Raw genomic sequence first — 15778 nt, forward strand, 5'->3', positions numbered from 1 at the left:
AGATTGGGAGTAACGCTTTTCCACCAAATTAGCTCTAGTCTAGTCTTAATCGGTTCAGTTCAGTATTCAACAGTCAACAATAATTAATCTTTAGGTCTCTAGCTGAATAGAGTCGGTCTACACTACTGTATTTTAATGTCTGACTACTGTACCTTCTTTTTTGAGGTGTTACTCTGTGTAAAAGCTGAGAAATACTGGTTGAGAAGGTATAACGTTCACCATGAGTACTAAACACAAAGTACAGCTGGGGCTGATGGGAATGTCATTAGTTCAGCAGGTGTTTGATCATAAACCAAAAGATTTGACATGACATTTTGATCTGATGATGGCACTCGATGAAAAGATAATTAGATCTATTAGAATTCATTCTGAAAGTGGAATGAAATTGAATGATAATCTATCCAATCATTCTTTAGATCTTTCACTTTTAACCACATAGTAGCAGCAGAGGAAAAGTCTGATGATCACTTAAGTCATTAGGAGTAATCATCCGATAACCATAAATGTCTGAACAAAATTTGATGCCAAACCACTCAAAAGCTGTTGAGATGTTTCAGTTTGGACCACAGTGTTGGATTGTCCAACCGACCAACATTCCTATCTCTACAGCCCCAAAAAAAATAATCACAAGAAAGCTGTTCTGGTTTTCAAAAAATATCTTTTTATTTCACATGAAATCTTCACATTTAGCATATTTATCAAACAAGTCTTTATATAATCTTCTATGTATATATATTTATATATATACACACATATACACTTCTCTTACTTACACATGTACAAAATTAGGTAACAAGAATTCAGATTAAAAAAAGACCGACTTCAATCGTAGTCATACACGGTTGTGCTTTGTTGATCGAGCCAGCCTGTCAGGTGAAGGTGTGCTTGGCAAATCAGTTTGATGCCGTGTCTGTTGTGAGTAGGTGACTATTATAACGTCTTAAAAATGAGATCCAAAAAACTGTGAGAATTTATTGTGAAAGTCTAAATATCTGATTACTTCCCTTTTGTTAGCATACACTTATTTCCCAACTGAGATTGAACACATGAAGGAAAGCACCATGAGGGGGTCCGTTAAGTAATAAAGATCTGATCCCAGCTCTTCGTGTCAGACTGTTTAACCAATACAGGGGCAAGATCCAACAAACAGAGAAGTCCAGCCTCTCTACAATGAACACAACGTCTCAGTGTTTTGCATTTTGTCTCATCACTCGCTCCCTTTTTTTTTTTCAACTCTCACATCAACGCACACATTTTCCCTTTCACACAAGTACAAACTCTACCAGGAGAGAGAGAGAGAGAGAAGAGGCTCTCCCCATAGCCAACGGTAAACATTTCTTTTCGTGAACACATGGTATATACAGTAAAACGTCTCAGCTGCAAATGTCATAAATTATCTTCACAGAATGTACACGTAACACAGTTCAATGTAGTGTTTCTCATGTGTTACCGCATGTCATCTGATGTCAGTGTGTGTGGAGCGTATGTAGGTGTGTCTGTGCCGTGCAGTGTGTGTGTGTGTGTAGGCGTCTCTGTACTGTGCAGTATTAGTGCTACAGTATATAAGCACATGGTCGAGTTCGCAAAGGAATGGTAGTCATGAGAACAGCCCCTGTGTCTGTCAATGCTACATTTAGAGAAAGTAATCACTTGGGACATCAATGCCACTCAATACCATTACAAGAACAATACAACAAATAGTACACAATACGCAAGGGTGGATTAGTGTACAAGTTGGAGAGATGACTGATCTTTGGCTCAAAAGGTAATAGATTACTTTTCCATTGAACATGGATTTATTCCGTCTTAATGGATATCTATTGAATTCAAACAGAGTTGGTGTCTTTGCTCTTGATTGTTCTTCGGCCACTTAAGGTTCCTCTTCGATTTCCTCATATTTTCTTCTGGGATTATCATCCAAAAAGTTTTTTGGAGAGAGCCCTAAAAAAAAAATACAAATCACGGAGAGCTGGGTCTTTCCGAGAAAAAAAACATACTGTCACCTTTTGAAAAATAAGACGAAGCACACATACTTTGTCTCAAACGCTCAGAGTCACTCGGCACGTGTAGTGCAAGAGAGTCTCTCTGTACTTTACAAGCTTCAAAAGTCTCTCCCTGTGGCCAGCACTGGGCATGGAAATCTGTCTTTTTGAGTCAGTGGTTTCATCCCCACGGACTGTCTTCATTGTAGTCCCTGAAAAAGATGTCTGCCAACAGCAGTCCTTTCATGTACTCTCAGTGCAACAATAGCAGTAATGAAAATGGGACTAGCAATGTGAAGGCTGTAGCTGCCACTGTAGAGCTCTTCCCTGTGACCCTCTGGATGTCTGGCAGGATTACCACTGGGTCATCTGCTTGAAGATGGGAGATAAAGAAGACACATTACTACCACATTTTTACACCCTAATTTACACCGTAGTCCTGAATGTGCCGGCTTGTTTAAAGGTCAGGGATAATTAGAAAGGACACAGGGTTGGTCAGCATACCTGCAGGCAGTCTGTTGGATGGGTTATGAACCCCACCCTCAGCTCCAACTCCAGCCCCACCTGTGCCTCCTTTAGCGACTCTGGCCTCTTGAGAGCCTGAAAGAAAAGGAGAAAAAAAACAATGAAATGACTGCTTTCAATAGTCTAACACGACTACCAGAGGTCATTGTGGTGCTGTCTTTACAGCCAAGAGGTGTAGCTAAGTGGTTTGAACTCACCATCAGCAGCTACGACGTCCACCCTGAGCCTGAGGCACTCCTTTCCATGGTGGTGCAAAGGTTTGGCTGCAGGGAAGAGAGCAGAAACAACACAGGCGTTAATATCCTAACTAATGCACTTATCCTCCACTGGCCCCTTAATTCACCTTCATGCATACGCACACACACTTGGCAACAGACAGACACACACACACAGACACGGGGACAAAGCTTTAGGACGCCATCTGTGACCAGGCGAAGTGTGTCTTGTCCTGCCGTTTATCTAATTACAGCCATGGTCAGGGTGACAACACTGCTTGCTCTTTGTGGTTACATTCTAGCAGGGTAAGTATTGCATAAACTTGGCAAACTGAGCCGACACCCCAGTTGATGTCCATGTCAAGCTTCAAAGAGCTGGCTACAAAGCTCAAGTATATCACAGTTAGTAGACCAACATGACAAAACTGCAGATCTAACCTTACATGATTCCATGATTACATGATTCATGATTGCCATAGGATGGATCTTAATGACTGTGATGGTCCCCTGAGTGAAAAGTCTGGGCAGCTAGTGGATGGATTGCCATAAAGTTTGCTACAGATATTCATGTCCCCCTCATAATTAATGGCAAACACGTTGACATATGACACTTACAGATATAATAGTAGCTTTCTCCTTGGCGGAACTCCTTTCCCAGAGTAAATGGAGTAAAACGCTGGAACTTTTCAGAGAACTTTTCGGGGGCGTGAGGAGCGAACGGGTGGCCACACTCCCAGCGCATCTGATCGTACGACTGGGGCTTGCAGGATTCGTAGTCCTCGCGTTCCACCATGTAGAGCACGTATCTCTCAGCATCCAGCAACGGCACCTCACCCTGAGGATAATGGGGGCATACGATGTCCAGGTAGTCGTTGAGCTTCACCTCCACGGCATAGTCGTCCCACAGAAACCTGCAGGGAGGAAAGCAGAGGAGGACAGTTATGCAAGTGGCAGGAGACTGATAACCGTGGTTATAGCATCGGAGCAGTAATAAATATAAGCCTCAAAACCTGTGATTATATATTGATCGGCTACACGCCGGTGTACAACAGGGAAATCAGAGGAAAGACTGAGAGGCCTGGGAACTAGAGATAGAGCAGGGGAAGGAGAGGGGATGTATGTGTGTGTTGGAGGGGAATGAAGAGCAAAAACGCAATAAGGGGAAGAGTGATCTGCAGGGGACATGCGCATAAATATGGATGAACGTGAAACGAATGTAGCTGTTGCTGCTTGCTGCTGTGTTGCAAGTTAGCACTGAGTGCACATTGATCCTAAGTCCCCCGGGAGCTGAATGATGTTTACAGAGGAACATTAGCAGTCAGTTAGCTCGTCAAGACAGGAGATGAGTATCGACATCCGCGGGGCTACACACATACATGCAAACACCAACACACGCCCTTGGAGAGGCAGAATTCATGATGTTCACCTTAACAGAAGCAGAAACACACCTGAGCTTACACAAGATACACACAAGGCTAAAAATAAAAAAAGGTCACATATGTTTTAACCCATTCATTAGGGTCAGAGAGAGAGAGAGACAGGCAGACACATACAACACGAGGCTGGTGACGGTCTGTAACTGTCTCCCACCACACTCCCTCTCATTACAAACACAGAGAGAGACAGTCAGACTGTCTGCCTCCCCTCCATTCCTCCCCGCATCCCTCCCTACACTCCTCCACCCTTTTTACGATGGTCTTTTAAGTAAACTAAACGTCCTCCAGCTCAGCTTCTGGACCTCGGTCAAAGACCAAAATTTGAGCTTGCTTTACACCCGCAAAAACAATTCAATTATTATGGAGGACTTTAGACAAGTTAAATAACACTTTAGCAAGCTTTAAAGTTGTTTTGAATTGGCCTTATCTCAGCTGCCCATGACTCCTTTCCTCCCCCTTGCCGGATTTTCTTTCAGAGACATTATGAGTTTATCTCCAGGGAATCGTCACTAAAGGTATTTCAGCTTTGTCCCCTTCCCCCTGACTGAGTGACTGCTCCAGGGGCGGCTCACAGCTAATGCTCTCTTCTCAGCCAAAGCCATCTATCACCAGCCCGGAGCTGTAGCTGGCCACTAGCAACACACACAAACTCACACACACTTCACAGTAATTCCCATCTATCAACAACTTAGAGCAGTAGCTACCTACTGCTCACACACACACACACACACACACACACACACACACACACACCTCCTCCTCCTCCCTCGGTACTGAGCTCCCAAGTGATGCCTATCACTTTACGGTCTCCTACTGTTCTGGATCACCGTGGGTTCCCTGAGAATGGCTGAAATTTGACAGACTTAAATATTTTCACAACACACAAGGAGAATGTGTGTCTAATATAGGGTTTTGTTGCTTTTGCAATGAATACACGGATGGTTCATCAGACTTTCAACCGCCCACCCCCCACCCAACCACCCACCCACCCAAAAAAAGGCGAGTTAAGTTAAGTTACCGCTTAATCAGATCTACAGTTCTGACAGATTAACAACTTCTTGGAAGCCTACAGGGTGCTGAGAAGACACCTCTAGCACTGAAGTGGATTTCTCTTTGAGAACTCCAAATAAAAAGACGTAGCATTTGGGGGGGTGTGTGTGTGTGTTTGTGTTTGTGTGACAAGGTCCATATGTGTGACTAACGATCAAAGTGCCAGGCACAGGCTCCAGTCGCTTGTTAGCTGGTGTTTTTGTTTGTGGCCGGTGGTCTCTCTGGTACCCCCCTGGTAAAAAGGACAGACGCTGTGGCTCCATACTCTGAGCCCTGACTCCTGCTCCCCCACCTCTGCCTCCCTGCCTCCCCCTTTCCCGTTAGCCCTCTTCGCCTGACTGCATTCCCTCAATACTGATGACCTGATTAGCTGGCAACACCATTACAACAGCAACACAGGCCTGTTAGAAAACAAGCACCTTTTTAGTATACTGATGAAGCTTCCATCTAACTGTGCAGAAGAGTATGCTCCAGTCAACTTTCTTGAGGTGGGGAGGCAATAATTATCATTTTGTCATGGTCCAGACAGCTTAGTGCTTATCTGCAGTTTGCCTGCCACGCTCTGTTTACCAGATTGGCGCTAAAGTGTTTTTTCCCCCTGCCACTTTCAATTCCAGTCGAATCGATAACACTATTGAACAAACACTGTTGTCTGCTTTTGCCTGACAGAGTTATCATCCCCCTGCAAACACTGGAAACACACACAAACAAACACCCTACACCCAAATCCCCCTTCACTCAGAACCCCGATTACAAACTGGTTGTGGTATGTTCCCAATGTGTTCATCAAAAGGGGGTCGAAGGGGGGTGCAATTAAAGCACAAAAAAGGGTATTAAAGTTGCCCCAGAGGGGGGTAATTATGCCCTCCTGTTCCCCACTTCCCAGCCCCTTTAGGCTGAGAGTTTAGGGGGGGTGTGGAGGCCATGAATAGGCGTAGGAAGGGTGGAGGGAGGGGGGGGTCAAAGGGCTTGAGTTGGAAATGGCTTATGAAGTTTCTCTCAGTATCTATGAGAGTGCTACAGTTGCTTTATCAATGCCTCTGTTTCATACAGTGTGTCTGTTCATGTGCCGGCACTGATGGAATACCTCACTTAGCAGAGAGAACAGCGGCTGAATACACACCCGGGGAGGCTGGCTACCCCGCTTTTATTAATGGCAAATAGTTTTAATTATCCTGCTGCCTTTTGTTCCTCTCTAACGCCTCGGCATTGAAACGTTCCACATCATCAGCTTAATTAACTGATTGCAGTAACGCACTTCAAAGCGAGCTTAGGCCTTGGTGTGAAAAGGTTTCACTAACAAAGTCAAATCGTGCCACCTTCACTTTAGCAGACAAAAATCCTCTTTCTTTCCGTCAGTGTGAGTCCCTTGTTATTTTCCTCTTCCAGACTGTTTCCTCCTCTCTGTCAGTGAGCTGTCTTGATTTATTCCCATTGTTTATCCCAGGGTTCTCTCTTTTAATGACAGTGACGCTCAGCCCAAGTAAGAGTGGAGGAGTTGTTCTATTCTCTACTTTAGGATGATTTATGGAGCTATGGCAGATATGCAACGGGGATAGTGAGCGTGTGTCTGTCTCACCCTGAGGCATTTAAACGTGTGATTGTTTGTGTTGCGTCTGAAGCGCTCTAAAGGAATCTGGGAGTGTGTTTCAGTCGTGATAAGATTGTTAAAAAATGCCAGTAATGAACACAGATGATAGAAGCGAGGGTGTGTAAAGTGGTCCGATGTGTGCATGCGAACGGACAATCTGGTGAAAATCGTCTACAGACCAACCCGGCCACTCGTCCTCCCATCCCAAGAAAGAATTCCTGATTTATTGGAGCCTCTTCAGGAGCAGGAGTCTAATCTCTCTTCTTTAATCTCTCTGGCCAGCATTTTGCTTTCTTCTCCACCTCTACCCCCTCCCTTCATCCATCCATCACCCTCTCATCTCTGCACTCTATCGCCCTGTGGAATGCTGGACCTCTGAGGCGAAGGGGCCGCAATGTAGATCAAAGGTCGGACAATCGCAAAGTCAGCACTGGAGAATTTTATACAGGAATAGTCAGCAAAAGGGGGTCTAGTGGATTTTAAATCACTCTCTTTGATTCAGTTCTATTCTAAGTCCCATAAAGGCCACGGTAGGACATAATATACATTTATGACCATGCCACATAAAAACAGGAGTTGTCGCCTACTTAACCTGTGCTGTCCCCCACACAGTCACACCAAACACATGAACACGATTACTTTCCTCTCTGACTATACACACGCCATTAATGTGACCCAAAAGGTGACTGGCCTACGTCACAGATGAGTGAACCGGAATGTGGGGACCACCTAATCGGCTCATCCAAGCCTGGATTATTGGGTAGAGCAGAGGCTGAGCTCGGGTCCATTCATCAGCACCAGACCCTGCTTAATACAGGGGCTTAGAGTGGACAGCGAGGCCCAGAGCAGGGGCTGAGGGCTGGTGGCAGAGTAAAGGGGTGAGATAGGCAGGGTGGAGCCCCCCCCCTCACACACATCTATTGTTCTCACAAAGAGAAGGGGTATTACTCCTTTTACACTGGCGTTTTAGAGTTCAGAAAGAGACACACTGACTATGCATGTGTGTGCGAGGGTGTTCATAGTTGCAGAGGGGAAAAGAGGATAGTAAGAGGCATTAACAGTGCGATGAAGGACACTGGACACAAGGGAGCTATTTTCTATAGGTATATCTGTAAATCCACGAGGAAGGTGGCACATCAGAGAGAGATGACGCCTTGCTGAGGTGCATCATGAGCTTAGTTAAGCTGGACCGTTTAACATTTTTACTCCAACTCTTTGTTTCTATTCATCCATCAGTGTCAGCCATCCCCTCCCACTCTCTGTCCATCTTTCATCACTCAATAAGCAAACCAGATCCTCATGTCAACTCTGTCCCTCCCCCCATCCCTCCAGACTTGCCGAACCAATCAAAACCTGTCCCTGTGGTATTCCAAATATGCAACTTTTTGACCCACCGTTTGCAGAGCCGCGCACAATGCGGCGTGGGTATGCTTGAGTCGTCATAGAAACAAATATGGTCTGACTCTTTCGGGCTCCCCCGCCTTTTGACATAATATTCCTGCCTTCAGTCTCCGCACTGTGTGACTTTTCATCATCCATCTCAATCAGCTTTCTCCCGTCTGTCATTCAACCTTTGTCTGTCCGGATCATTGGTCATTCAGCTGGTGTTCCTGGCTAAACTAGCTGAGCTCCTTTTGCCACTGAGCAAAAAACGGCAAAGCTTTAAGTCCAGCAGAGAAATAATTGGCTGATTCCACTGCACTAAGGAGGCTTAGATGAATACATATGCTCTTTCCAACTGTCTCACACTGTCCCCTGAGCCATTTGTATCTTATAAAGGGCCAGAAGAGAAAGGTCAACACTGACATAACATTTCTCTGGAGGCAAATATCTGTACAAGAAAATCGATTTTGCAGGATTGCTTTCCACAAGGTAAAACTTTCATGCACACTGTTTTTATTCTCTTGCAATCACAGTCTGAGCATGTGGCTTAATGAATTCCACGGGGAATTCACAATATGCCAGTACAGGCCACAGTTATTGAATAGCTAGTAGTAGTAGTAGTAGTAGTAGTAGTTCTTGCTTACAGATGCAGAGTAGTAGTAATGGTAGTAATACAACCGGCCTCTAGGGCCGTGGGGACAAAACCCAGACATCCAACAAACAAGACCAAAAAAAAAGGAAAGAAAATGCAGGAGAAAAACAAAAGTTACACAATGATTCATTATTTACACAACAAAACAAACACAATGGTTCATTTTCAGAGATAATATCTGACTCTTGCTGGCTAATTCTTCCTCATCCAAACACATACACACACTGTGCTGGAGCACTGACTGTCACCAAGACTTGACAAACAAGTCTGGAGGATATACGCACAACAACACAAGTGCACGGTTCACTTCTAATCTTACACATCATAAACCTGTGTACAAATGGAGTTTTATTTCCTCTTATGTTTTTTTTTGTGTGAGATTGAACAGCTGTAAAACAGCACAGAGAGGAGGAGCAGGGGAAGTCTGCTGCGAAGATAAGGAAGAGGCACGAGGATGGGCAGGGGGGGAAGGAGGAGGAGGAGAAACAGTGGCAGGGTTGACCAGAGTGACACTGATCAGAGGAGAATCCCAAATAGAGACATGGCAGAGATTTGACAGCAGGGCCAGCAAGGAGGCGGATCGTAAATCATTTTTATGGCTCAAGAGTTTAGTGCATCGCTCCTAAAAACAATTAATCACTATTAATCATTAATTCATTTGTTCTCAGAGTTCCTCATACAAGCCTGGGAAATTCAATCAACTCCCGAGTCCAGACTTTTACAGTCTTGCGTGTGTTGCTGTGTGAGAACTGTATTGTTTATTGTGCAGACAGGATACGCTGTTTTCCCGGGAAAAGACGTAGCCAGGAAGTGCAGCACTTCGTAGAGGGAACACAGAGCAGACAGCGTGCAGACTTTGGTAACGCCGAGAGCACGCCTGCGGGAAGTTAAAACCTTTGGCCTGATTCTCTATCTAGTGCAGTCAATAAAACAAGCCCGCCTGCCTCCGACACCACAACAACAAGTAGGAATATTGAACAGGAAGAAAATCAGCTTTTGGGAAAAAAAAAAAGAAGAAAAATCCTGTCAATATGGTCACTTAGGTAAAGTCTTCTTACAAACGATTACAGACTGGGAAGATATGAAACATCACCCACTTCAATGATCACTGAGCCTATGAGAGGCGATTACCACCCGTTTGACAATCTCAGAGTACCCCCCCCCCCAGATTTAATTCACCAGACAGATTACAAAGCCAGATTAAGGGGGGAGGGGGGACAGACGATGCAAGAGAAAGATGGACTTAGGAATTAACTGAAGAGAAGGCTGACCAGGAGGGTGGGTGGGGGTGGCAGTGGTGGGAGGTTTAGGGGGTAAGGCTGGATTAGGGAGCGAAGTCGGAAACCTGGGTGTTTTTCGAGGAAAGTAACTTCAGACCAGATTACTTGGAAATCGCAGAAATCCCTATCTATTGTGTCCACTGAATCAAACCAGACCCAGTCTTATCATCTATCAAACACAGACACCCGCACGGATGCCAAACAGACATGTTAACCTACTCCTGCGTGTCTACCTTTCTCTTTTTTCCCCCTCTTCATTTAAAGCCTGTCCTTTCAAGGTTTGAGTTCTCAGACTGGCTCTACTGCTTCCACTGCTTCAGCAAGACACTCAAGAGGGGAGAAGCATACATGGACAGACAAGTGAAAAGACCAGGAAGAGGGGGAAGAAAAAGAAACAGGTTTGCTGAGAAGACTAGAGTGTTTTTTTCATGGGGAGGTAGAAGAAGGAAGCTTTAAGAGAGAGAGAGAATGGAGGAGGGTAAAAAAAAGCGTGGAGGAAAGGGCAGAGTGCCTTGTGACGGATCGCCATGGGTGCCAAGAATGGTAAAAAAAAAAAAAAATTCCACACCTCTTAGCATGCTTCCCCCCTTCTCCGAGAACCAGAGATGGAGTTGAGGAAATAATAGACTGAAAAGGGACAGCTTGTAAAGTTGAGATAAAAGCTGGTGAAGGAGCGAAGGGGACCGAAAAGACAGGAGGGGGAAGAATGAAAGTTTCCCAGAGGCAGAGCCATGGCGAAGAGAAGAGGGGCTGGCCTGAGTGTCAGCCAGTATTCAGGGACCACCGCCGTGACAGAATGACTGACAGATTGATAGAGGCTGTGCCACTTCATCACATAGCGAACTCTGACCCTCAATCGGTCACACCAGTTACTATTCTCTTTTTGTGGCTCACCGTGAAGACCATTCCCCAATTTGTATGGGAAGCATCACAAAAACAGCCATATTGACTGGATAAATACCCACCCCCCCAAAAAAAAATCCTTCATGTGGGTGAAACATACCTTAAATAACTCCCTCATTTGAGCCAACAGTGCATAAAGAGCAGATTCAATCAGATGACGCAAAGAAACGGTGTGGACGGATTAGTTTTGTGGTTTTACCAAAATCAAAGAGCTCATTAGAAAGACATACCAAAACAAAGGCTTCGGAATTTAAGTGGATTAGCCCAAAATGTGTTATGATAAGAGAAAAAAGTGATGAATATGATGATGATGTTAAAACAAACAGCCAATCAAACAGATGTGTGAGAGAGACCGAGCCATGAAACAGTTAACAGGACTCACAGAACCGAGTTGAAAAGGGAACCTGGCCAAGAAGAGGGGGAGGGAGGTGCTGGAGAGAGGGGGAGACAGGTACAAAGCAGAGGAGGAGGAGTGGGTGGTGGAGGTGGTGGAGGTGGTGGTCTACTCATGCTCTGTCAGCAGGGAAAAAAGGGTAAAGGGAGGAAGAAGCAGTGAATGAGCAGATTGTTGGAGTTGTAGAGTCCAGAGGGCTCCTGGGACGATGTTAACATCAATCACAACTGTGTGGCACATGTGTGTGTGTGTGTGTGGATGACTGAGTTAATGTGTATGAGAGGGTGTGTGAGTCACTCGATCTGGCGATGTTGTACATGTGAGCACACACACACATACACACACACGTCTTTGCGCGGACACTCCCTTCACAAAAGACACGTACGCACACTGGCATGCCGGGACGCAAGCTGACTGGACACACTGGTGAGCCACTTTTCTGGGAATCAAACAGTGCTGGTGATTAAGGTACCGAGAGTCTGACACAAAGGTTACAAACACTATCAAGTGAATGGTCAGAAAGTGGCCAAACACACACTGTCAGGAATGGATTTCACTCATGCCGGAACAAAGTAGTTGTTAAAGTACAGGCTGATACGACCTTGGAAGTCAGCAGGGGCCTAAGGCGTGCTCACACACACACACACACAAATTAGTGGTGAGCAGGGGAACTGTGCTTGTATACGTGTGAGCGTGTGTGTGTGTGTGTGTGTGTGTGTGTGTGTGTGTTGCTAAATCCCTCAACAAACACGCTGAGAAAAAGGAAATGAGCTTGTACCACATGGACCAAAGTCATCAATCTGAGATCAATTTGATTAAGCTTAGGGGACGGAACAATAAGCCGAGCCCGAAACAATAAGAAAAAAACACATCTCATGAGGGGAAAGATGGATTTCAACACACTGCATCGAGCAACGGGGTCAAAGGGGAGAGCAGACTAAGGGGAATGATGACAAGTACCAAATGAAAACATCTCAGAAACTCTAGTTTTTCTGCAAACACAGGATTAAGAGTAGCCAAAGGAAGAGATTTAGCACAGTCATCTGGGGAAAAAAACAGCAAGTGCAAAGGGAAGGATTACCAGAATATATACAGGAATGATCACTGTCGTTCCACAGAGCGGACACAACAGAACGCCTCTCCATCTGCGACTTCATTCTGATTTTCAGTGAAAGGCTTTGTCACCATAATTACGGCCTTTCTGAGAACAGTAAAACACTGTAGTTTGAACCACGGGGGACATGTGAGGGAAACTGTGGTGATGGTTTGAGTGTCAACTTAGTAGTTGAGAGAAGATCTGAATATCTGGGTGTTTACACCAGAGAGAGTTTGCGCTCAACAGTGATTTATTTAAAATGGCGTCACTCGATGTGATTGAGCGTCCTGGTTTGTGATTGAGTGGTTGTCTGCCAGGAGTCTCTGTTTGTGCTTGCCCCAACTCTCTGAGTGTGCACAAGTGGGTGTGTTTATGTGTGGGTGCATGTAGAAGTTCGTTTGTGGTGTGTAAACTTAACCCTCCTCATACCCCGAGCCATTTCACCCCAGCCATCATCAACCATAATTCTAATTGACCCCCACTTACTCCGAATGGCCCCATAACCCCGACAATTTGAGCTCCAATTTCTCCCTCCCTGAGCAATCCATCTCTCTCCCACGGCGTGACCTACTGGGCAGGCCTCAAGTTACCTCCTCTGTCTCTGTCATACACCATTATTACTCGTCTTACCACCTGAAATATGAACACCCCTATGTCTCCCCGACAGCCACCTAAACCCCATGTGATATCTCTTGATTTAGGAGATACCGCAACCTCCCACTCCACACAAAGGGGTTAGAACTCTGTGTCACATGGAGTTTATTGCAACAGATATTTCAACACGTTTGGGCTGCGAGTCAGACCTGTAACACCAACACAGAAAAATATAACCTTTGCCGGGGGAAATGTTAAGTTCTGCCCTTAGAGAGTTTCAGCACATGATTGAATCTTAAAAATAACTAATTCACTGACTTTTAACAGAGAAATTAAACAGAGTAGCCGAATACACGGAGGAAAATATGAAAAAAGAGACACATCTGTGCACAAAAATACGTCTCACATCTGGAATACAGTGGTGTATTTTCAGCAGTTCTCATAGATCAAACATGATCATGTCCTGAAGTGAAAAACTGAGCTTAAACATAACCATACGTCATTTCTCTGCACATGAAACACTTTCACCCATTAAAAAAAACAAAAAACAGTTATCATCCCTAAAAAGTGTGAGCTGTTCCAACTAGCTCACTATCAGCTCACAAACTAAATAAATAAATGGATGACATATCCTGATGCAACTAATCCCGAAGCACAGGTACACAGATTGCGAAAAAGGATTAAATGTAAACAGGTTGGACAAAGTATCACAGGTAAACAGGTTCGAGCCCAGAAAAGGGGGGAGGAGGGAGGGAGGGGAGGAGGGAGGGAGGAGGGGGAGAGAGAGAGAGACTCCCAACTGTCTTTGCATTATCATGACAACAGCAGCGAGTCGCTCCACATCACAAATTCATCACAAGCTCGCTGAATATGCATGAAGTTGCAACTGTTTCAATGCATTTGAATATGGATCATAACGGTGGAAGTTCTTTCAGATTTAAGATGCAACACAATCTTTTGTTGTTGTTGTTTTTTTTGTTTTTGCACTGATAAATAAAGATCAAAGGTTTGAAATCACACGAATTTAACAAAATAAAAGGAAAACATATTTACTTTGGGTTCGTGCTGTTCCAGTAGACGCTGTGTCGCTCCGCTGAAGCAAACCAGGAGCAGACGCTCACAACCAAGCCCACAATCCAAACCAAATCCATGGTGGAGAGGAGTGGAGGCGTGCAGAGAGGGGGGGACACAACTCAGGTAGGTTGTGCAAAAAAAAAAAAAAAAAAAAAAAAAAAAAAGTTCAGAGAAGAGTCTGTGTGCGCACCTGGAGACTGCACGCGTAAAACAGCACTGTGCGCGCAACAAGGAAAACAACTGAGGAGATTCGTTCAGGAGTGAAAAAAAATATATACCAAAACCGTACTGAGATCAGCAGAACTCGACAAATCCGTAGTGAGTGAAAGCTCGAGCTGCGTGGTGGCTGGTTTTGTGAAACGCCCACAGCCGCGAGCCCCGCCTTCTCTCTCAGAGGTGACCAATCAGAGGGCTGTCCGAGAGCCGCGAGCTCCGCAGCGTTTCTCCCTGTGTGCTGTGTGTTTACTTGTTGTTATGCACATCATTACAAACCCAGCATGTACAGTACATCTGCAGGAGACAATAACAAGATTCAAAACAATATATTTTATGGACTTTTCTGTCGCAACTGTTTTCAAATGAAATCCAGCAGACACCTGTTGAATGTGATTTGTGCTTTTTAGGTTTATTTTAACGCAGAGAGTCACTTTTTTTTCAGATTTTGTTGTGTACTTTTACATACAATAATTCTACAGTACTCTATACTTTTCAGCCACTTTGCTACAACTCTAGAAAGATAAGCTGATCATACTTTGGAACATGTACAAAACATAATAGATGAAACAAAATCAGGTTATTGCCAAACAAAGAATTTTTGTGTTTTGATGCATACCAAACTTTAAATAAAACATATGGAAGATATGTATATAAGAGCTGTAGCCTTTTTGTGCAGGATTGTGCAAAGTATTCACCAGGGAGTGTGCAAATTTTCACAGTATGCAGGAGTCTTTATTATTTTGCAGGTTATGAACAAGTGCAAAACAGCAAATCTCTCGTTATGTATCCACATTTTAATGTTACATGCTTGCATGTAAAATAAACATTTTCATTGCTCCTGCATCATATTCATTGGACAGGAGAGAGCAAGCACATGAACACCTTACAATAAGCTGCAATCTAATATGAAAACATTACAGTGGAGTTAATGAAAGCTGCAGAACATTATCATATTGAAGTTATTGCAAAGCTATTGGATTACGTTGTACGGTTGTTCCCGTTGGTTTGACCGATGTTTGAATGTGTTGTGTAAAGTTTTTCTCTTGAGCCTTATCTATCAGTGAAGTGCACCACCCTTGCTCAAACACTGTTGGGTAACATTTGGTGTGTTTACACAGTGATTTCTTGAAGTGAAGTTGGTGTTTTTTTATCTCACAGATTTTTTTTTACGACTCTTTTGTATGAGGAAAGACATTAGGGGCATTCATCTGTAAGATTAATATCTACACATATGTGAAATTTAAAGAAAACCTGGACAGTCCAAATAAAATTGTACCTTGAACTGGAAGCACACTGTATACCCTCCATGCTGTCAGATACATTGCAAATCCTGATTCTCATTTTCTGTTCCATTGACATGGATAATCTGGACCAGGAGCTGCTTGTT

At 44.3% G+C, this 15778-nt stretch overlaps 1 protein-coding gene across 2 annotated transcripts; it reads right to left on the minus strand.

Annotated features, from left to right (window-relative positions):
* Positions 1-641: 641 nt before the first annotated feature.
* efna1a (ephrin-A1a) lies at positions 642-14522 on the minus strand. 2 transcript variants are annotated; one of them, XM_010741637.3, is made up of 5 exons: positions 14155-14522; positions 3338-3633; positions 2705-2770; positions 2487-2582; positions 642-2351 (listed from the first exon to the last, which is right to left on the minus strand). In XM_010741637.3, exons 1-5 carry the CDS (start codon positions 14250-14252, stop codon positions 2236-2238), a joined length of 672 nt encoding a protein of 223 aa, XP_010739939.1. In that variant the 5' UTR covers positions 14253-14522; the 3' UTR covers positions 642-2235. The 2 variants fall into 2 exon arrangements, with proteins under 2 accessions (XP_010739939.1, XP_010739938.1); XM_010741636.3 differs by having other exon boundaries at positions 642-2354.
* Between the last annotated feature and the right edge of the window lie 1256 nt (positions 14523-15778).

This window comes from Larimichthys crocea, chromosome XIII (assembly GCF_000972845.2).
Source record: "Larimichthys crocea isolate SSNF chromosome XIII, L_crocea_2.0, whole genome shotgun sequence".
NCBI lineage: Eukaryota > Metazoa > Chordata > Actinopteri > Sciaenidae > Larimichthys > Larimichthys crocea.

What these genes read in the sequence shown, in the direction of transcription:
- efna1a (XM_010741636.3), bottom strand. Translation starts at nt 14,252, where the DNA reads ATGGATTTGGTTTGGATTGTGGGCTTGGTTGTGAGCGTCTGCTCCTGG. An exon ending in GGACGTCGTAGCTGCTGATG is followed by an intron (nt 2,583 to 2,704) that starts GTGAGTTCAAAC and finishes CTTTTCTTTCAG; the next exon opens with GCTCTCAAGAGGCCAGAGTC. An exon ending in ATCCAACAGACTGCCTGCAG is followed by an intron (nt 2,355 to 2,486) that starts GTATGCTGACCA and finishes CCCATCTTCAAG; the next exon opens with CAGATGACCCAGTGGTAATC.